Source organism: Staurois parvus, unplaced genomic scaffold, assembly GCF_062004578.1.
Source record: "Staurois parvus isolate SC_StPar_1 unplaced genomic scaffold, SC_StPar_1.0 ptg000444l, whole genome shotgun sequence".
Lineage (NCBI taxonomy): Eukaryota > Metazoa > Chordata > Amphibia > Anura > Ranidae > Staurois > Staurois parvus.
In genome coordinates this window covers 4,200,749-4,224,938 of record NW_028318240.1, presented here as the reverse complement: position 1 = coordinate 4,224,938, position 24,190 = coordinate 4,200,749, and the positions used below count along the sequence as shown (strand labels likewise).

The window sequence follows — 24,190 nt, the reverse complement described above, 5'->3', positions numbered from 1 at the left end:
CTAACAGAGGGCGGTCAGGAACGGGGGGAGACATCCGCCTCTTCAGCAGCCCCCCTACAACCTACCATGTCGATGTGTTTGTTAGGTCTGGTTAGTGATCTCCTGCCCACTCTAGCTGAACGTACTCTGATTAGCCTACTGTTCTATGCTAGAAAGGTCTGAATTGGAAAAAACATGCTCCTCCATCTATTACATCATGGAAGCGGATAATTAATATTAATTTACCACTTTCTAAGGATAATTATTTGCACAGGGGATGCCCTTTTTAGGATCGAGTATGGTTCAAATGGTTGGCCGAACCCTCCACTGCCTCTGAACATTTCAATGACCTGAGTAATGTTGCACTATTATATTTTATGATTTTTTTTGTATTTCCTCTTGGTCTTGGGGACATAGTACACGTTATAATGTATACTTTGATGGGAAACTTCATATCCACACATTCATCCTTGGTTGGTAGTAATGATGTTGTGGGAGTTTAGGAGAATCTTCGAGGCAGCCTTTTGTTTTTAATTTCTCTGGATGTATGATTGACCTTTATCCACCCCTGAGTGGGTAGGACACATGTGAACCCTTGTTTCTGTTTTTTTTTTTGTATGTCCTTATATGTTAAAAAGTTCAATACAAAGTTAAAAAAAAAATTTGGAATGATACTTTAGCACAGATCTCACCGCTTTCCAGAGATAGCATTCTGGAGTATGATCGGTTAAGATGGTGTTTGCGTCTCAGGTGGGCAAAGAATCAGTGATAGCACTGGTCACGTCTCTAGGTGTAAGCAGTCACCATCAAAGATGGTGCCTTTCTCTGGTGTGAGTAAGCAGGGTTTTTTTTTTCCATCTTTAACCACTTACCCCCCTTCTATGACCAGGCCATTGTTTGCGATACGGCGCTATGTTACTTTAACTGACAATTGCGTGGCCATGCAACGCTGTACATAAATGAAATTTATATAATTTTTTCCCCACAAATAAAGCTTTCTTTTGGTGGTATTTGATCAGCTTTGCATTTTTTATTTTTTGTACTATAAACAAAAAAAATCCCAATATTTTCGACTTTTTGCTATTAAACATGTCCAATAATAAAAAAAAATTTCTTCATAAATTTAGGCCAAAATCTATTCTGCTCCATGTCTTTACTAAAAATAATCCCAATAAGTGTATGTTAATTGGTTTACATGAAAGTTATAGCATCTACAAATGGCGGTATAAATACTGGAATTTGTATTTATTTATTTTGTTATACTAATAATGGCGGTGATCAGCGACTCATAGCAGGACTGCGGTGTGCATTCAAACACTGGGGGGAACTGATTAACTGCCACTGATATCCCCAATGACACGAATACAATGTTCAGTGCTAAAAAAAAAAGCACTGACACTGTACTAATGGCACTGGGCAGGAAGGGGTTAACATCTGGGGCAATCAAAGGGTTAACTGTGTGTTGTGTTTTACTTGGGAGACATGCTGCTGTGCAGAGAGAGAGAAAGCAGCATGCCCATGCTGACAGGAGAGAGACCTGTGTTGTTTAAACACAGATCTCTCCTCTCACAGTTTTGCCGATGATCACCGAGTCCGGGCCGGGAGTCGCCAGCCGGGAACCAGTGATTGACATCCTCAGCAGTCAACAGCAGTGCAGGTAGGGTGGCGTGTGCACGCACCCCCTACCCGGAAATGCAGAATCACGTATATTTATGTGATTTTGCACAGGGAAATTGTCCTGTAGCAGTATATCTGCTATGGGGCGGTATGTAAGTGTTTAATACTGTTCTAATACTGTTTGGACCCATTGTCTACTTAGATCCACTGTCTGCTAATTCCGTCCCAGCTACTGTTGACTGTCTTTTGGACTGGACAGAAAATGTTATTGGTTTAAGATGTTCCTTTACCTGCCACTATGGTGTAGTCCAGTTTCAGGAATGTGGATCTGATTTCCCTGCAGGGGCAACTTGTTTGATTTGTGTCAGGATCAAGGAATATGTACTATATCAAAGTTGCTTTAACAGACATATTTCTTGATAAAGCACCTGGTACATTGGTTTTAACACTGGGAAACAGCCTTATTAAATGAAAATCAGACTTTTGTGGTTATCAACTAATAAAAAGTTTTGGTCATCTATTAAAAATAATTCTCCCATAATTCCTTATGGCACTCTATTATATAATGCAGATGCTCTATCTCAGTCCATCATGCAAATATGCACCATGTCCTTTTGCAGCACAATATGGTAGCTCCATGATATGATGTTTGAAACCTGAGATGTGGAAATCTGTTATTGACAAACCATCTCCTTTCCATATAATGAAACGCTTCCACCCAGAATCACCAGCAATAATGTATGTTATTAGAATTTATAAACACAGAATATAAACGAGCGCTAGGTATAAAGCTGCTAGCATCAAGATACACCTCCTACCCTTCTAAAAAGTCTGATAAAACAGGGATGCAGCGCTAAAATTTATACAAGTGAAAATATATTCAGGCGCCTATAGGCATAAAGGTGAAATCACGTGAATCGTCCAAATGTGACATAAAGACTGTAAATGCTATCCAATAATAAATATACTATAGTCATGTGACTATGGTGATGAATGTGAAGTCCACTGAAGTGATAATCCAATTCCCTGACTAGAATGCTTAGAAAATGTCAATGCACTAACCACAAGCGCAATCTTTTTGCACATTTGTGTAAATGGTAGTGTTTTATCAGTCATGTTATTAGAACTGATTGATAATTGAATAATACTTGATGTGATTGTTGTAACATATTGTGTGTTATATATATATATATATATATACACAGTTATGTTCAAAATAATAGCAGTCAGACATCACTAAAATGATCAATCACTGTTTTTGGTAGAAACTATATTTCTACATGGCAAATAATTTACTAGCAGGTGTAGTAGAGTAATAGAAATCCAACAGACCCAACAGTCATGACATGCATGCTGCTGATTCTGTGTCATTGAATCACTCATTGAAAGTGGCGTGTTCAAAATAATAGCAGTGTGGAGTTCTATTAGTGAGGTCATTCATTCTTTGAAAAACAGGTGGCAATTATTGCCCTTATTTCAGCGGTTCTCAACCTGGGGGTCGCGACCCCTTTGGGGGTCGAACGACCATTTCCCAGGGGTCGCCTAAGACCATCGGAAAACACATATTTCTGATGGTCTTAGGAACCGAGACACCGCTCCTCCGTCTCAGGCGATGTGTGGGCGGGATGATACGCTGCTCCTGTAACCTGGCCACACCTCCGGGATCGCTCAGCAGCTCCGCCTCCTCGCCGCTGATTGGCCACCGGAACTGTAGCTCAGGAGAGGCACACAGGTGGCCAATCACCGGCGAGGAGGTGGAGCTTGGAGAGGAGGAGCCGAGCGGCAGCGCGCGTCCATCAAAGAAGATCGAGGGAGCTGCCGGAGCGAGTGAAGAGGAGAGCGGCCAGAGAAGGAAGACAGCTGACAGGTAAGTGAGAGAGCGAGCCCAGGCTGGAGCAGGGGTCAGCAAAGTAAGTATCATTGGTGTCAGTGGGAGGAATAGTGCCCCATCATTTGTGTCACTAATACCAACGATGGGGCACTATTCCTCCCCCCACTGACACCAACGATGGGGCACTATTCCTCCCCCCACTGACACCAACGATGGGGCACTATTCCTCCCCCCACTGACACCAACGATGTGGCACTATTCCTCCCCCCACTGACACCAGCGATGGGGCACTATTCCTCCCCCCACTGACACCAACGATGGGGCACTATTCCTCCCCCCACTGACACCAACGATGGGGCACTATTCCTCCCCCCACTGACACCAACGATGGGGCACTATTCCTCCCCCCACTGACACCAACGATGGGGCACTATTTCCCCCCCCCCGACCCCAATGATGGGGCACTATTCTCCCCTCCACCACACTGACATCAATGATGGGGCACTATTCCTCCCACTGACACCAATGATGGGGCACTATTCCTCCCACTGACACCAATGATGTGGCACTATTCCTCCCACTGACACCAGTGATGGGGCACTACTCCCACTGACACCAGTGATGGGGCACTACTCCCCCCACTGACACCAGTGATGTGGCACTATTCCTCCCACTGACACCAATGATGGGGCACTACTCCTCCCACTGACACCAGTGATGGAGCACTACTCCTCCCACTGACACCAGTGATGGGGCACTACTCCCCCCACTGACACCAGTGATGGAGCACTACTCCTCCCACTGACACCAGTGATGGGGCACTACTCCCCCCACTGACACCAGTGATGGAGCACTATTCCTCCCACTGACACCAATGATGGGGCACTACTCCCCCCACTGACACCAATGATGGGGCACTATTCCTCCCACTGACACCAACGATGGGGCACTATTCCTCCCACTGACACCAACGATGGGGCACTATTCCTCCCACTGACACCAACGATGGGGCACTATTCCTCCCACTGATACCAACGATGGGGCACTATTCCTCCCACTGACACCAGTGATGGGGCACTATTCCTCCCACTGACACCAGTGATGGGGCACTATTCCTCCCACTGACACCAGTGATGGGGCACTATTCATCCCACTGACATCAGTGATGGGGCACTATTCCTCCCACTGATACCAACGATGGGGCACTATGCATCCCACTGACATCAGTGATGGCGCACTATTCCTCCCACTGACACCAGTGATGGGACACTATTCCTCCCACTGACACCAGTGATGGGGCACTATTCATCCCACTGACATCAGTGATGGGGCACTATTCCTCCCACTGATACCAACGATGGGGCACTATTCCTCCCACTGATACCAATGATGGGGCATTATTCATCCCACTGACATCAGTGATGGGGCACTACTCCTTCCACTGACACCAATGACGTGGTACTACTCCTCCCACTGCAAAATTACAGTTATGAAGTAGCAACGAAAATAATTTTATGGTTGGGGGTCACCGCAACATGAGGAACTGTATTAAGGGGTCGCGGCATTAGAAAGGTTGAGAACCACTGCCTTATTTAAAGGAAGGAAGGCAACAGATATTGTACATGCTGGTTACAGTGCATTTCGCTCTGAAATTCTGAGGAAAATGGGTCGTTCCAGACATTGTTCAGAAGAACAGCGTACCTTGATTAAAAAGTTAATTGGAGAGAGGAAAACATATAAAGAAGTGCAGAAAATGATCGGCTGCTCAGCTAAAATGATCACAAATGCTTTAAAATGGCAACCAAAACCTGAAAGACGTGGAAGAAAGCGAAAAACTACCATTCGATTGGATAGAAGAATAGCCAAAATGGCGCGGACTCAGCCAACAATCAGCTCCAGGAAGATGAAAGAAGGTGTAAAGTTCCCTGTGAGGACTGTTAGAATTAGAAGACGCCTATGTGAAGCCAAGCTATCTGCAAGAAGCCCCCGCAAAGTCCCACTGTTGAAAACGTGCTGAAGAGGTTTCAATCTGCCAAAGAGCACATTGACTGGCCTAAAGAGAAATGGCACAACATTTTGTGGACTGATGAAAGTAAGATTGTTCTTTTTGGGTCTAGTGGCCGGAGACAGTTTGTCAGACGACCCCCAAACACTGAATTCAAGCCACAGTACACTGTGAAGACAGTGAAGCATGGTGGTGCAAGCATCATGATATGGGGATGTTTCTCATACTACGGTGTTGGGCCTATTTATCGCATACCAGGGATCATGGATCAGTTTGAATACATCAGAATACTTGAAGAGGTCATGCTGCCTTACGCTGCAGAGGAAATGCCCTTGAAATGGGTGTTCCAACAAGACAACGACCCCAAACACACCAGTAAACGTGCAACATCTTGGTTCCAGACCAACAAGATTGATGTTATGGAGTGGCCAGCCCAATCCCCGGATCTTAATCCAATAGAAAACTTGTGGGGTGACATCAAAAATGCAGTTTCTGAGGCCAAACCAAGAAATAGAGAAGAACTGTGGAATGTAGTCCAATCATCCTGGGCTGGAATACCTGATCACAGGGGCCAGAAGTTGGGTGACTCCATGCAACACAGATGTACAGCAGTTCTCAGAAACAGTGCGACTACAATCAAATATTCATTAAGTCATTCAAAGGAAAGCAAAATCTTCAAACATTTTTCAGTTTATATAGTGAATGTTTGAGTTTGTAAAGAAGAATACAAACACTGCGATTTTTTTGAACCGTCTAATATTCACTTTTCTTCAATTTTTTTAGAGGAACAACACAAACTTGACATATTTTTCTTCATGTTTTGATGTGGAATAGAATGTGTTGTGTTCCCAATGCATTTGTGTGTATGGAAATAAAAGCTATTAGAAGGATTTTGAGCTTTATTCACTTTTTTCAACACACTGCTATTATTTTGAACACAACTGTATATATATAATTTATTTTATGTGGTGTATTCTCAAGTTATTGACCAAGCCAGAATATAATTGAGCTAGATGTATTTTACACACCAAAAGCAGCCATGAACACTTTGCTATGTTAATTTTATGCAAGATAACCTGGGCACTCAGAGGTCGACTTGTTACAATTCAAAGTAGGTAATTTGCAAATTTGCAAGGGTGATAAAATGTAGATAACTCAGTCAGACTTGAATGGAGTTGGCCAGCAGAGGTATTAAGTATGGTAAATAGCATTCTTCAAAGGGTAACTTATTTATCTAATTAATAGTAAAAGAATGCAGTTTCGGAAATATCTAGATAACTTTACTTCAGCTATCCAAGCCCAAAAGGCATTACCTGTACCCGGAAGATCAAAGGAGCTCCTAAAAGTGGCCAATCAGAGTTCTTGCCATTGTACTGAATGGGAAAAATGTGTATATTAAGGAAGCTTATTTTTGGTTAAATGTGACAGGACACAGGAAGGTTCTCTGAAGGGTTCTAATGATTGCCTGAATATTCTAAGTATCCTGTCATCTGCCTTGTCTGTACCTCTATCTTATGAACTATCGCTGAACTGATTGAATGCACCTCTCTGGAATAGAATTGTTAGTTGCTGCGGGAAAAGTACATTTATAAATATATATTGGTCATACGTCCTCCATCATTGATATAAGACAACAGATTTGTCTTCTGAACTGTTTTAGTTTGGACTACCATTATGATAAAACAACAATTGTGTCCTTTGAACATATCAAGAAAAAGGAATTTTATATACGTATACAGTATATGGTTATAACCAGCTGAGCTTGAAGTTTTGTCCTGCTAATAAATGGCTTTTGGTTCAAAGTTTCAATAAACTAGATATGTGCAGTTTATTTCGTTATGAATCGAAATTTGGACAAATTTTCTATTATTCGAAGATTCGGATGTATCCGAACTTCGAATTACAAAGGTAACAAATTTAAACGAATCTGAAATAAGGAAACAAAATTTAGCTGAACTTCAAATCGATTTGAATTTGAAAACGCATTAGAAAAAATTCAAATTAAAAAACAAATTTTAAAACCAATTTAAATTTGAAAACAAGAATAGAATAAAACAGAACAGGAAATAGAAAAGAATCGAATTAAATAAAAAAAAAACAAGAATAGAATAGAACAGAGTGAAAAAATAACAATAGAAAATAAAAGAATAGAACAGAATAGAGAAGAAAATAATAGAGTAAAACAGAACAAAATAGAATAGAAAATAAAGAAATAGAATAGAAAAGATTAGAATAAAAAATCAAAGAATAAAATAGAAAAAAAAATAGAATCAATTAGAATAGAATAGAAAAGATTGGAATAGAAAATCAAAGCATAGAATAGAAAATAATAGAGTAAAACAGAGCAAAATAGAACAGAAAATAAAGGAATAGAGTAAATTAGAATAGAATAGAAAAGATTAGAATAGAGAATCAAAGAATATAATAAAACATTTGAATAGAATTAATTTGATTCCAAACAGAATACATTAGAATAGAATATAAAATAATAGAAAAAAATAGCATAGATTAGATAAAAATTTTAAATGCTTTACGAAAAATTGAGAGCTGCGCTATGGTGAGTTGTGATCAGCAAAGGCACTGTGAACATTTTGCTGAAATAGAAATTTCCAATATGGTCATGCAACTCTTTTTTTTTTTTTAAGAGCCTTTATTGGGTTTTATTGTATACATAATATCAACCAAAGATAACTTCCGAAGGTATATCATGGCAACATAACAATATTGAAAATAAATCCAACAGTTTGACCAAAGCAGGAAATATGATATTTCTGGGGGCTTGCAAACGTCCTTCTGCAAATGTGATGACACAACTCTGGTCCAGAAGTCGGTTTGGAAACCGATGTTTGTGTGTGAGAACTAATTTTTAAATGTTGATTGCGGCTACCACACATGCAAATGGATTTTGTGTGTGCAATATATTTACTATGAAAACTGTTTGATTTTATTTACAAATGGATTGATGTTCCTCGGATTGCAACTGGTGAATTAAAACAAAAAAATGAAGGCCCAGGCTGACATGGTAAATACTCTACCTGTCCACCAGCTAAATTCAACAGTCCCTCAAATTCAACTTCGGAGCTGGTAAAGTTTTTTTGTGGTATTTTATTTTTATTTAACACCTTGAGTGCAGAATAAAAGGTCTATTTTGTAGACTATTGTATCTTTATTTGTGTGGGTGTTAACAATACATTCCACTTAAGAAAAAAAAAAGGTTTTTTGATCCAACACATACAGAAATAGTTCAACATTTTACATTTATTTTGACAGTAGCAACACAATTAGGTACATTCATTTACTTGTGTAAAAAGAAACAGTATTTATGGTGCTACATTTCGCACAGCGCTTTACAAGAGGGTTAGAAGGGTCCTCCTCATAAGAGCTTACAATCTAAAAAGGATCACAACTTAACTTTCACAGTGTACAGCAGGTAACAAAATACGGCTAATATTAACCAGGCAACAAATCTCACCACTCACCCACCCCTATCAATTTGTTAGGTGCAAGATTCTCAAAAACAAAACAGGGTATAAAAAAACAAACAAATGTAAGAATACAGTACTACAACATAGCGCCAACACCCCACCCCACCCTTACAAATACATTTCTGATTATGGTAAGCAGGAAGCTGCATTTCTGTCTACATGATAAAGCAAAATCGAAGTTGTAAGAGTAGAACAATTGATATTTAATGGTAAGAACAAGTGTCAGCAGATGCTCGCAAACTATAAACGCATGGACAAACTGGAAAAACACCCAGAAAACTGAAGCCATGCCCACAAAACCTACTTTTGAGGGACAAATGCAATTACAGCAAACACACAAAGAAAACATTAAAACAGCCTTAGTGGGGTATTGGTCAATATGAACAATATCTCCCCCCCCCCCACCTCCCAAAAACCCCCCTCCAAATCCCCCCTTCTCAGGCAAAGCAAACCCCACTACTGCAGTCCTTTATATAACAAAGGTAGTATTGTTAGCACACGCAATAAAGGACATGCCCACCAATGTCATTCAATCTGTCTCCTCATGTATGCCTTTACTGTTTGCACCTGATTAGCACAAATACTTTTTCCAACTGTGTTAGCCCTTGGCTATGTGCATCAATTCAGACTGAAGACCAAAGATTTAAATCCAATAGCATGCATGGAGAGAAAGAAACAGTTATCTAAGCATACAGTCAGGTCCATAAATATTGGGACAGCGACACAATTCTAACATTTTTGGCTCTATACACCACCACAATGGATTTGAAATGAAACGAAAAAGATGTGCTTTAACTGCAGACTGTCAGCTTTAATTTACATCCAAATCAGGTGAACGGTGTAGGAATTACAACAGTTTGCATATGTGCCTCCCACTTGTTAAGGGACCAAAAGTAATGGGACAGAATAATAATCATAAATCAAACTTTCACTTCTTAATACTTGGTTGCAAATCCTTTGCAGTCAATTACAGCCTGAAGTCTGGAAGGCATAGACATCACCAGACGCTGGGTTTCATCCCTGGTGATGCTCTGCCAGGCCTCTACTGCAACTGTCTTCAGTTCCTGCTTGTTCTTGGGGCATTTTCCCTTCAGTTTTGTCTTCAGCAAGTGAAATGCATGCTCAATCGGATTCAGGTCAGGTGATTGACTTGGCCATTGCATAACATTCCACTTCTTTCCCTTAAAGAACTCTTTGGTTGCTTTTGCAGTATCCTTTGGGTCATTGTCCATCTGCACTGTGAAGCGGCGTCCAATGAGTTCTGAAGCATTTGGCTGAATATGAGCAGATAATATTCCCGAAACACTTCAGAATTCATCCTGCTGCTTTTGTCAGCAGTCACATCATCAATAAATACAAGAGAACCAGTTCCATTGGCAGCCATACATGCCCACGCCATGACACTACCACCACCATGCTTCACTGATGAGGTGGTATGCTTAGGATCATGAGCAGTTCCTTTCCTTCTCCATACTCTTCTCTTCCCATCACTCTGGTACACGTTGATCTTGGTCTCATCTGTCCATAGGATGTTGTTCCAGAACTGTGAAGGCTTTTTTAGATGTCGTTTGACAAACTCTAATCTGGCCTTCCTGTTTTTGAGGCTCACCAATGGTTTACATCTTGTGGTGAACCCTCTGTATTCACTCTGGTGAAGTCTTCTCTTGATTGTTGACTTTGACACACAAACACCTACCTCCTGGAGAGTGTTCTTGATCTGGCCAACTGTTGTGAAGGGTGTTTTCTTCACCAGGGAAAGAATTCTTCGGCCATCCACCACAGTTGTTTTCCATGGTCTTCCGGGTCTTTTGGTGTTGCTGAGCTCACCGGTGCGTTCCTTCTTTTTAAGAATGTTCCAAACAGTTGTTTTGGCCACGCCTAATGTTTTTGCTATCTCTCTGATGGGTTTGTTTTGTTTTTTCAGCCTAATGATGGCTTGCTTCACTGATAGTGACAGCTCTTTGGATCTCATCTTTGTTGAGAGTTGACAGCAACAGATTCCAAATGCAAATAGCACACTTGAAATTAACTCTGGACCTTTTATCTGCTCATTGTAATTGAGATAATGAGGGAAGAACACACACCTGGCCATGGAACAGCTGAAAAGCCAATTGTCCCATTACTTTTGGTCCCTTAACAAGTGGGAGGCACATATGCAAACTGTTGTAATTCCTACACCGTTCACCTGATTTGGATGTAAATACCCTCAAATTAAAGCTGACAGTCTGCAGTTAAAGCACATCTTGTTCATTTCATTTCAAATCTATTGTGGTGGTGTATAGAGCCAAAAATGTTAGAATTGTGTTGATGTCCCAATATTAATGGACCTGACTGTATGTACCTGTGCAGTGTACAACAGAAAATGTGAAATGTCCAAGTTCCTGGGCATGCTCAGTGCTAAAAAAAAAAAAAGTTGTAAGTCCTTGGGCATGTGCCGGGTACAGAGCAGGAAATCTCTAATTTGTGAGGGTTGCTTCATCCAGATTGCTCACAAGCACATTCGTCATCAGCATCCAAAACCCATGTCCAGTGTTCCCATCTATTCCAATGGCTCTAGTTCACCCCAGTGCAGTGTGTTCTTGTGCAGCCCCCCAAATCAGAACATGATGAATGTGTTATGCATGGCAGTACACTGGGAAATGGCCAAGCACCTCCTAAACGCACTGACAGGCATTTTTGTTTGCAAATTCTCTGGGTCATGAGACGGCACCTACAGGCATTATAATAACCAGAGACTCATCCCTGTTGTCCACAGTGATTCCCCAATGACAACAAAATGAAGACAGCATAGCCAACATGTACCAAAAGAGCATGGGCCCTTCAGTCTGTCATGGATCTGAAGGGGAACCCCATGGCCAAAAAATAAAAAAAAGTGTGCCCCCCCCCCCAAATCACTAACACACCCTTATCTGAGCATACAGTCCTGCAGGCCAGGAAAGGTGTGTGTGTGTGTGTGTGTGTGTGTGTGTGTGTGTGTGTGTGTGTGTGTGTGTGTGTGTGTGTGTGTGTGTGTGTGTGTGTGTGTGTGTGTGTGTGTGTGTGTGTGTGTGTGTGTGTGTGTGTGTGTGTGTGTGTGGTTGGGGGGGGGGGGGGGGGGGTGAGAGAAACCCCTCCACCCTCCACATACACACTTTTTATTTGTTATGTCAGCTATTTTGTTTACATTATGTGAAACCGTCTAAAATGTATCAGATTGCAAAAGACACAAATAAAAATATGCATTTTTATTATTTCAGGTACTTATATAGCACTGTCAATTTACACAGCACTTTACATACATTGCTCAGCATAAATGAGTACACCTCTTTGAAAAGTAAGATTGTAATCAATATCTTAAAGAACACAAGAACAATTTCCAAAATATTGACAAAAATGATTTTTATAGAACATTTGTTTTGCTCATTACATGAAAGTAAGGTTAATAATATAACTTAGATTACAAAATCTTCAGCTGGATGGAGAGTGATGCTCAACTTGTCTCTTCAGAATTCCCCATAGGTGTTCGATTGGGTTCAGATCAGGAGACATACTTGGCCACTGAATCACTTTCACCCTGTTCTTCTTGAGAAATGCAAAAGTGGCCTTGGATGTGTGTTTTGAATCATTGTCATGTTGAAAAAGTGCACGATGACCAGTTTGGCTCTTTATTTCTTTAGCTAACTGCAATAAACTTGCATGGCAAATTTCTTCAACCCTTCTCATCAGAAGATGCTCCTGTCGAGGTGGATGGCCTGGGTGTCTTTTTGAGATGGTTGCAGTTCCATCTTTGTTAAAGTTTTGTGTCACTTTTGCTACAGTATTCTGACTGATAAAGCTTTGCTGATCTTCTTGTAGCCTTCACCTTCCTTGTGTAAAGTAATTATTTTCTTCCTTAGGCCTTGTGACATTTCTCTTCCATGTGGTGCCATTGCTGACAGCATTAAATGGGAAGGGGTTTAATTTGTTAAGTAACGCCCTTTTATAATCAACTGTCTGCTGGACATCTTTTTAATGAATAATTAGACTCCCCTGTAGTTGAATGCTTATTAATTGGGATTTTGTAGTCTAAAACTTAGCTTTTCTCCTAAGACCATTTTTGCAACATGGTCTTGAATGAACTTTTTGGGAAAAATACTTTTTTGTGTGTACAAATGAACAAATCTTATTTGCAATCAATGGTCTACATTGTTGGGAGTATTTTGTAGTATAGTGTCCCATAGAAAATGTTGATTCTGAAAGGAAAGTAAAGGTTTTCTGACAAATCTGTTGAGGTGTACTCATTTATGATGAACACTGTATATATTGTACATTCACATCTGGCTCTGCCTTCAAGGAGCTTACAATCTAAAATCCCTAACTCACATTCATATACTAGGGACAAGTTAGACAGGAGCCAAAACAACTACCAGCATGTCTTTAGAGTGTGGGAGCAAACCCACACAGGCACAGGGGGAACATGCAAACTTCAAAGCAGGTAGTGCCATGGTTGGGATTCGAGCCTACAACCCTAGTGCTGCTATGCAGAAGTGCTAACCACTTAGCCACTATGCTGCCATATGCATGTAAACTGCATCTCTGTGGTGTAAATCAGCCCTATGTCCCTGGACATGCTCAGTGTAACAAGCAATATACACCATATTGCCATAAGTATTGGGCCAGCCGCCCAAATCATTGAATTCGGGTGTTCCAATCACCTTCATAGCCACAGGTGTATAAAATCAAGCCCCTAGGCATGCAGACTGCTTCTACAAACATTGGTGAAAGAATGGGTCGCTCTCAGGAGCTCAGTGACTCCAAGCGTGGTCCCGTGATAGGTGGCCACCTGTGCAATAAGTCCATCCGTGACATTTCCTGGCTACTAAATATTCCACGCTCAACTGTTAGTGGGATTATAACAAAGTGGAAGTAACTGGGAACAACACCAACTCAGCCACCAAGTGGTAGGCCACATCACATGACAGAGCGGGGTCAGCGCATGCTGAAGCACACAGTGTACAGAAGTCGCCAACTGTCTGCTGAAGACCTCCAAACTTTGTGTGGCCGTCAGATTAGCACAACAACAGTACGTAGAGAGCTTCATGGAATGGGTTTCCATGGCCAAGCAGCTGCATCCAAGCCTTACATCACCAAGTGCAATGCAAAGCCTCGGATGCCGTGATGTAAAGCACGCCGCCACTTGACTCTAGAGCAATGGAGACATGTTCTCTGGAGTGACCAATCATGCTTCTCTGTCTGGCAATCCAATGGACATGTTTGACGGTTGTCAGGAGACCGGTACTTGCCTGACTGCATTGTGCCAAGTGTAAAGTTTGGTGGTGGGGGGATTATGGTGTGGTGTTGTCTTTCAGGGGTTGGGCTTGGCCCTCTAGTTCCAGTGAAGGGAACTCTTAAGCTGTCAGCATATTAAGACATTTTGGACAATTTCATGCTCCCACCTTTGTGGGAACAGTTTGGGAATGGATCCTTCCTGCTCCAACATGACTGTGCACTAATGCACAAAGCAAGGTCTATAAAGACATGGATGAGCAAGTTTGGAGTGGAGGAACTTGACTGGCCTGCACAACCTCAACCTCAAGGAACACCTTTGGGACGATTTAGATCAGAGACTGCAAGCCAGGCCTTCTTGTGCGACATCGGTGCCTGACCTCACAAATGGCCTTCTGGAAGAATGGTCAAACCTTCCCATAGACACCCTCCTAAACCTTGTGGACGGCTTCCCAGAAGAGTTGAAGCTGTTATAGCTGCAAAGGGCGGGGCCAACGCAATATTGAACCTTGTGGACTAAGACTTTGATGGCTTTAAAGTTCATGTGCGTGTAAAGGCAGTCAGCCCAATACTTTTGGCAATATATGTATCTCAAATGGAATACAAATGTGGCACTGTGTATCCCAATACAAAGATTTACAATATTATCAACCCCCCCAAAAAAAAAAAAAAAATCAGAAGATGACCCCACTATTCCAAAGTGACACACACAAGATAAAAACCCCATAAAGCAGGGATTCACTTTTTCCACCATTTCATTTTGATGTTCATTAGCAAACTTCAGATGGGTCTGTATATGTGCCTTTTTGAGAAGGGGGACCTTTACAGGTGCTGCAGGATTTCAATCCATGGCGGCATATTGTGTTACCAATGGTTTGTTTGGTGACTGTGATCCCAACTCCTATGTAGTTCTGGGCTGATCCCTCACTTTTCTCATGATCATTCTTATCCCATGAGGCAAAATCTTGCTTGCAGCTTCAGACTGAGGGAGATTGATGGCTATTTTTTGTATTTCTTCCATTTGTGAATAATCGCTTCAACAGTTGGCTCTTTCTCCCCATGCTTTTTACTGATGGTGTTGTAGCCCATTCCAGACTTGTGAAGGTCTACAATCTTGTCCCTGACAACTGTTGACAGCTCTTTGCCCAATGATGATGAGGTTTGATTGGAAGAAAGTGATTCTGTGGACAGGTGTCTTTTATACACATAACGAGGTGTCATTAGGAGCACCTTCTTAAATTGACAGGACTAATCTGTGTACCACATGAGCACATAGCCAGTCTGTGGGAGCCAGAATTATTGTTGGTTGGTAGAGGATCAAATACTTATTTTACTCACTGAACTGCAGCTCAATTTACAACATTTGTATTGTGTTTTTATTAGATTTTTAGTTGATATTCTGTCTCTATCATTTAAAATACACCTATGATAAAAGTTATAGACCCTTCATTTCTTTGTAAGTGGGCAGGGGATTCAATAATTATTTTCCCCACTGTAGTTCTGTGATGTGTCTGATTTTAGGATGTATCCATTTGATCTTCAGCACTTTCTTCATTAATTAAATTAGGGTTGTGTTCCTCTGGCTGATCTGCTACTCCCAAAGTTTTTTGGAGATCCAAGATAGAAGACTTTATATGATCAGGGTGCCCGCCCGACTTCATGTAGCTGGACAAATTACTGTTATCTGAACATGCATTTTTAAACCAGGATTTTAGCTCTGCTATGTAGGATGTACCTTCAATAAGAATTTCAACAATGTTTCTACCATATTCAATTACACTTTTCTTTCCTAAATTGGTGTCAGCAAAATACCCTCCTGTGTGCATTGCCACAAGCTTGCCTTTATCATCAAAAACTGGGGATCCAGAAGAACCCCAATAAAAACATGTATCATAGGTCAGTAGTGTCTTGCTGGACAAAATCTGAAAATTGTACTTTGTCAGGACATGTATGTAAGATTTGTCAGACAAAATGTTTGCAAGGATTGTGACATCTCTTTGCTTTAAATCAATCACTGAACACATTGTATCAATTTTTTTGTAGCAAACTGGTTGACTGGCAGTAGCAGTGCCATCCTCTGATGTGAGTGGCACATCTTCCTGTGGATGACCAATGATGCTGACAGCTCCATCCTGTGGAGGGAAGGAAACATAATTTAACAAGCCTTCTTGACCTGTACTTTCTGAAACCCGCAAAAATGCACAATCTTTTTCTTCATTATAATATATAACTGTAGCATCATATGAGATCCTCATACAATCTTTCTCCTCATGGTTAAATGTTATTTTTCCAACAGGTGGAGATGCACTTTGATACTGACATTTTAACTCTTCTGGAGGTTTAAGTACATGGTTAGCTGTGAGGCCCAGAGTGTCAGTAAGAAGGAAAAAAGTCCCAGTTTTTGTTTGTTTGTCAAATGTAAACTCGATGAGCCCCACACTGTCCAGGTGCTTGGTCAGTAGTCGATGAGTGGTAGCCAGCATGGGCTCCTTGTACATGACATTACGACCGTAATCTTTAATCATATTCAACCTTATCTGCTGTTTCTCTTTAGTACTGAACCCAGAAAATGCACTTGAAAAGTTTCTGCTGATCTCCGACTTGTAGTTTTCAGGTACAGGTGGATTCTTTACAGGATGCTGTACTGGGTTAGCAGGGGCATCAACAGGATGTGAAACTTTTTGCTTCTCAGATTGAAATGTAGCAGGATTTTTTTCTACGTTTATACTCTTAGCAGTGGTAAACACAATCGTATGTACCTCTTCATCTGGTTTCTTAAGTTGTGACAAATTCACATTACTTTTATAGTGTGAAGTCTTGTCTGCTTTTTGAAGAATGAACTCACTGGTGATATTTAATCTGTTATCATTCTTAATTGCTTCTTTTATTGATTTATTCTTATATCCAAACACTGCTAGTGGTGTGTTTTCCCATTTGTATATATCATTGCTTAATATTGTCCGTGGAGCTTTCCCACTTGTGTATCCTATATGATCCACTTTGAAAAACATTCCTCCTTCTGCACTGACATAACTTGAAGCTGAGGATGGCCCTGATGAGGATGGTGAAGTGTTTTTTCTTTTCTTATTTCGTTTTGTAAATATTTCAAGCTTTTGATCTTGCAGGGCTCCACATGGTACTCTAGGATTGATGATCGCATTATACTTATTAGACATGATGTATAAATAGAAAGAGTCTTTCACACAATCTGTATATTTCTTTAAACTATTATAAATTGTCATTTCTACTGGTGCATTGACTGTAGAATTTGTACTGCCACATTTGTAAGTCAGAAGTGCTGTTTTCTCTTTGACTTGTGTTGATGTAGGTTCAGTGTTTACTTCCTGAAAAAGAAAAGGCATAGTTTTATATAAACATAGGTAGTAGTCAATATCTCTGTATGTTCACAAGGAACGATTCCGTGATATCTCACTGATATGCAATGACAGTCAAATCACATTAAGTTGCCATAACTAAACATTGTTTGTCAGAAATGTATCCCACAACAACTACCCTATTGTTGCACAAGATAAAGATAAGTTAAAAATTTGAGCTGGTACTGCTGTAAAATTTTCAGGATTGTATCTGAGGTATCAGGAATATTGGTAACCCTGTCTCCTGTTTTAGCTGTATTGAATTTGGTTTTTGAGGTTATTTCACATCCGCTGAGGACAATCACAGTCCACATACTCCTTATTGCTATAATAAGGCATGGTATAACCTTTTTCCCAATACCTCTGAAACAATTAGGAATGTACAACTAAACTATACATATGAAAAAATGCTTGTGTCAGGAGGGTGTAGTGTTTCTACTCCATTACAGCTGCAGGTCTCATTCCAGCATCCTGGTTTTGATTGTGATACATTCTCCCTGTTAGTCTGTCCACCTGAAAGGTGATTGATGTGACCAGTCTCTGGGTGGAGTTCAAATCTCATTTCAACCAGCCAAGCCTGCAGTCTCATACTTGTGATATTGTATTTGTAACATGCGCTCCAAGCTCTCTGTCTGCCCTGCTTGCAATTTTGGATTCCCTTATTGATGACCTTGGATCCGATATCGACTACTCTCTGAACTCAGCCTGCCTTGTATCCGGCATTGCCATGACATTAGTATCTCCTGTTGCTAGTGCATTTGATTGCATCTTAATTGTATAGATAAAGATATGTGAAACTACTTTACTTGCTGTATTAGAAAGCTCACCGTGCAGGATACTGGGATTTTTTATATGTGTTTTTTTTTTATTTGTATATCTGCCAAAATCTAAGCCTTTCTTGAAGTCTATAAAGATTTTTTGAAATGAGAATAATTTTCAAACAGCAGATTTTCTAAGTTGAAAACCTCTGGACGCAGAAAAATGGTTTCTTTATCTGTGGATATTTCATGACCTATCTCACAGGTGGAGTGTGCCAGACAAGGACCTCCTGGCTTCCAGACCCTACAATAGACTGGACAGGTTTGTCTCTAGGTCCAGGCATTCTCTGGAAATGGCAGTGGATGCTCTGGTAACATAGCAGGATCAGTTACACCCAGGGGAGGACTGACAACTCATGGGGCCCCCAGGTAATAGGGGATCATGGGGCCCCTGTGTCCTTGCCCAAACTTAAAAAAGCCTATGAAAAAGGTACCAGAGGCATCTCATGGGGCCCCCTACTGACCCAGGGCCCTCAGGCAGTGCCCGAGTTTCCAAATGGTCAGTCAACCCCTGGTTACACCTGATCTATGCCTTTCCTCCTCTAAAATTCATTCTTTATCTGCTCTGCAGATCTGTGATCATTGGCTCTTGAAGACCAGGTCCTAAGGAATAGGGTATTAGGCAGCACAGAGGCTAAATGGTTAGCACTTCCACCAGGCAGTTCTAGGGTCATTGGTTCGAATCCCAACCATGGCACCACCTGCTTGGAGTTTGCATGTTCTCCTTGTGCTTGCGTGGTTTTCCTTCGGGTACTCCGGTTCCATCCCACACTCCAAAGAAATGCTGGTAGGTTAATTGACTCCTGTCTAAATTGTCCCTAGTATGTGTATGTATGAATGTAAGTTAGGGACCTTAGATTGAGGGTTACAGACTGATGTCAATGTAATATATACAGTATATGTAAAGTGCTGCGTAAACTGACGGCACTATATAAGTACCTGAAATAATAATACAATATATATATGTAAATTGCCTGTGCTATATAAGTAATAATAATAATAATATTAGTATTATTCAATTCCATCCATCCTACAATTCTGAAAACTGGGAAATATACCTCTTGCAATGTTTTCTAACAACCTGGAAAGTGTACTCTGCATGGTGCAAGGCACGGAAGTTTTACCTCATGAAATACTTTATGGGACATATTCTGACCTTCCTCCCATGTGGTGTGGAACATCTGGCCTTCAGTACTATCATAGATCAGATCTCGGCTCTTGTAATTTTCTTTGAACCTATTCTATTAACATTTTATAAAAAGCAACCAACCACTCCACATGGGGTGGGAATAACATGAGGGACTTTAAATGTACTGTACCTCAAAGAAGGGTCCTAATGTGTTACACAACATACAATTTTATGAAGAATAAAAGCACATTTTATTATTTATTTAAAAGACGCATCAGTGCTATTAAAACTCATCACAAATAACTCCACATATGATAGCTTTTTCACAGCACTTGAAATCGATGCATTTTGTGTTCACAAATTGCCTCTTCAGGATATGAACTGAAGTCAGGCCACTACCTTATCTTCAGTTCACAAGGTGGATGTTTAAACCTCAGTTGATGCAAGCTTCAGATATAAAGTGCTTCAGGCAGCCCAGTGAACTGCGGCCAACTGTGTTTTTACCTGTTTTCATTGGCTTGTTGGCATGTTTGTTGCTGTGTTGCACCCCTCATTTGGACTGCATGTCTCAAAATTTGGCTAACCCTGTGACCCTTAAAGTAGTTGTAAACTTATCTATATCCATGCATATATAAGTGACAAGTTTCAGTTGACACACAGAGATGAAACAAATCCGCCTACACACAAGTTGTACCTGTTTATTTGCAGCTATTTGTCCTGTACATCCTTGTAAAACTCAGAGATTAGAAATATTTTTCACAGACTCGCAAAGCAGGGGGCTCCAGCTACACACTGTACAAAAGCTCTGAAAGCTGATTGGAGAGACGGAACACACCCCCTTCACACATTAACAGAGCTGAGACTGTCAATCACAGGCTGTATTAAAGAAAATAGGATTTATGACTTGCCCTAAAATCCTTTTTGGAGTTCATTAAGAGACACAGATCCTACCCCTCTTGTGATTACTCCTACTACTGCTTTTAGAACAAATTGAAGCATAATAGGAGTCAGAGGGGATATAATAGTTGACTGACAGAATTCATTATTTGCCAGTGTTCAATTCTTTAATAGGCAGGAGTATTACCTATACATCTCTGAATTCTTCTAATGTTGTGTCCCTTAATGAATTCCAAGAAAAGGATTTTATGGTAAGTCAAAAATCTTATTTGTGACTTGTGCAGAAGCTGTCCCATGACATGGATGCCTCTAATTGTGTCCCTATTTATTTCAACTTCACTGTCTCAGTTTGTTGGGAGTTGCGGGCATATTAGTTCTCAGTCTTCAAGGAGCAGACTGCCGGTAACTGTCACTTGCTCTCTGCTCTGTCCCTCCAGAGCTCACTGGAGTGCTGGACTGTGCAGGAGGTGGGAGTGGCTGGCTTAGACTTCAGCTGCTCATCTAGCGAGCTGTTGGACAGGAAACTGGGTGTAACCCAACTTTAAAGTTGGGAGCTCTCCAGAGCCCGCAGTGGCTGAGTGATGTCAGTGGACAGTGGACTTTAGCCCACTGTCAGCTGAATGTTCTCACAAGAGTGCAGAAGAAAGTGCACTACTGTGACGCACAGGAGACGTAGAACCAAAAGAGCTTTGGCCCTACTTCTCCTTTACCACACACACACCTCACTAATCTGACCAAATTCAGAAACCAGCCCTATTCATACAAACCCCTTACTATTCCTCCTAAAGTGAATCACTTGTTAGTCATCCTCTTTGAGAACATTTTGGACCCAAGAATGGAGAAATATTTAGGAGCACCCAAATGCCCCTTCATATTTCTTTTTCTAATCAATCAACCTTCTCACACATCTCATTCTTACTTCAAGCCTCATCACATTTCACTTTTCCTGTAGAGGATTCCTTGTCACCTTTCATTCTTCCTGTAGAGGATTCCTATCTAGAGTTCCCGTAATAATGTGCACTTGGGGAAGATGTGGGTTCTTTGGCAGTCTTAAAACCCTGCCTCTGCTCTGCATTATACCTTAAGCCCAGTGAGATAGGCTGAAAGGAAAGTAAAGGAAAGGGTTCAGTGTTTGCAAGGTAATAGAGGGAGTCAGAGCCTCAGTTACCAGTTGTATGCTGTTGTGGGTCCTAGCAGGGAGAACCTTGCTCCATCTGGAAAAAAGCTAGTGAAACAATGATATGTAGCATCTGATGTTTTACAGAAATAAAAATTGTAAAAGGTACCACATGAATATAGCTGATAAAAGGCTGTTTGAGAAGAAAGTCAAAACTTGAGACTCTGCTTATTGCCAACTGCCCTCCTTGTTATCGTTCACCTCTCCTAATATGATCTCTATATAACTGGAAGCAGGCTGTGTGATCTGCCCGCTCATTTCTCTCTTCCCCAGGTAGCACTTGTTATAAACCGCCTGGCAGAGTCTCTAGCAGCCCAACGCACGGACGCCCTCAGGGCGCGGGGTCTAAGTCCCAGCCTGCTGTTCACCAGGGCCCCTGATGGTAGGGATGGACTTGGTGCAGACTGGAACCAGGTCGCGACCCCCGAGTGCATCCTGCGGTGGTAGAGAGTACTGACAGGGGAGTGCAGGAACGGAATCTAATTGGAAAAGGCAGACAGATACACTGGTCTGATCCGAGCCGGATGGATGGATGGTCGGGTACGGTATGCGTGGTCAGACAGGCCGGGTCGGTGTTATGCGGCCAGCGAGGTACAATAGGAGCGAGCTAAGAATGGTCAGGTCACAAGACAGGTTCAGCAGGATGCGGGCAAACACAGTACCAGGGATCAGACGGAAGAATAGTCAGGCAAGCCAGGGGAAGAGCAGGATCAGGAACAAGCAGAGGTCGGCAATGGAGTATACAGCAACACAGAATCAGGAACAGGATACAAGACCAAACGGCAACTTGACATACCTGTTCCTATGTTTAAATAGCCCGCCACCCGCTGTCATTGGTGCCAGGTGCGCGTCCGCAATCCCGAGTGCGCATGCGTGAACCCCGCCGCCACCATGCGCGCCCAGGTTCTACCGCCCGCCGGGTAGTGAGTGTTGGTGTTCTGTGCATGCGCCGCCCGATGCGATGCCGCAGAACACCCGTATCCTGACATTGCCCCCCCCCCCTACGGGCAGCCGCCGGATGCCCAACAGTTCTCTCTTGCGTGGGTGGTTGTCAAAAAAATCCCGAATCAATCTAGAGGCATGAATGTTCTGGGAGGGTTCCCATGAGTTCTCCTCTGGACCATACCCTTTCCACTTAATGAGAAACTGGGTCTGACCTCCCCTCTTTCTACAGTCTAGAATTGTCTCAATTTCGAATTCTTCCTCCCCATCAACGTTTATGGCATCAGGAGGCCTAGATCTCCGGTTCGGGAATGGGTCCGGTGCCGCGGGTTTCAACAGAGATACTTGAAATACCGAGTGAATTCTAAAGGATTCCGGGAGTAAGAGCTCGTACGCCACTTTCGTTAACCTGAAATGGGCCCATAAATCTTGGTCCCAATTTTCTTGACGGGCATGTCATCTTAAGGTTTGTCGTGGCCAACCAGACCTGGTCCCCTGGGTGTAAAATAAGCTCCCCTCTTCTCTTTTTGTCAAAGGCTTTCTTACTGCCCTCCTAAGCCTTCAGGATTGCTTCTTGTAAGACCCTATTGTTTGTAGAAAGGAAGTGCAACATGTCCTGTGTAGCTGGCACCGAACTTTCAGGAATTGTGTCAGGTAAAAAAGTCGGGTGGAAGCCGTAATTGGCAAAAAATGGGGATTGCTGAGTAGTCGAGTGGCTTGTATTATTGTAAGCAAATTCGGCCAGTGGTAAAAGAGTTAGCCAATCATCCTGAAGAAATGACGTATAACATCGGAGATATTGTTCCAAGGTTTGGTTTGTACGTTCCGTCTGTCCATTGGTCTGTGGATGATATGCCGAGGAGAGAGATAACTTGATTCCCAAGGTCTCGCATAGTGCCTTCCAAAATTTGGAGGTGAACTGGGCTCCTCTATCTGAAACTATATCCTTAGGAACTCCATGGAGTCTTACCACCTCTTTCACAAAAATTCGTGCTGTCTCCGCAGCGGATGGTGTGTCTTTGAGAGGCACGAAGTGGGCCATCTTGGATAGGCGGTCCACAATCACAAAAATGGCGGTATGGTCTTGAGATGGAGGAAGTTCCACAATGAAGTCCATTGAAATCATTTCCCACGGTCTGTTAGGTATGGGTAAGGGTCGCAGGAGCCCCCAAGCCTTGTTCCTGGAAGGCTTATTGCTTTGACAGACCGCGCAGGTCTTTACGTAAGCCTCGCAATCCTTGGACATGCTGGGCCACCAGAACATACGTTGCAGATGTTCCAAAGTCTTCTAGGTCCCGAAGTGGCCAGCCAGGGGATGGTCATGGCAATGACCCAAGACCGTAGTGCGAGATTTGTCTGGTACCAAGATTCGTCCTTCTTTCCACCATAATCCGTCTCTATTCTGTAGCGGCACCCCCGGAACATTTGGAGCCCCTATGGATGCTGCCTGTAGTTGGGAACGTAGCTCAGTCTGTAATGTCAGAAAATTACCAGAAGACAGCATGGTGTCAGGTTTGTGGGACTCCTCTGGGTCTTCGAACATACGCGAAAGAGCATCTGGTTTCATGTTCTTTGATCCAGGCCTATAAGTAATGTGAAACACAAACCGAGAGAAAAAAAGTGCCCACCTAGCCTGTCTTGGTCTCAAGCGTTTTGCCGTTCTTAAATATTCAAGGTTCTTGTGATCCGTGA

General features: G+C 42.0%; 1 protein-coding gene across 1 annotated transcript; it reads right to left on the bottom strand.

Annotated features, from left to right (window-relative positions):
- Positions 1 to 12,126: 12,126 nt before the first annotated feature.
- Positions 12,127 to 17,496, bottom strand: LOC149453967 (uncharacterized). The gene has a single exon (XM_089688033.1). The coding sequence runs from the start codon at positions 17,401 to 17,403 to the stop codon at positions 15,679 to 15,681; it is 1,725 nt and encodes a 574-aa protein (XP_089544159.1). The 5' UTR covers positions 17,404 to 17,496; the 3' UTR covers positions 12,127 to 15,678.
- Positions 17,497 to 24,190: the final 6,694 nt, after the last annotated feature.

Bases quoted from the DNA above. Each gene is read 5' to 3' on its own strand.
- LOC149453967 (XM_089688033.1), bottom strand. From the start codon at position 17,403: ATGACAATTTATAATAGTTTAAAGAAATATACAGATTGTGTGAAAGAC.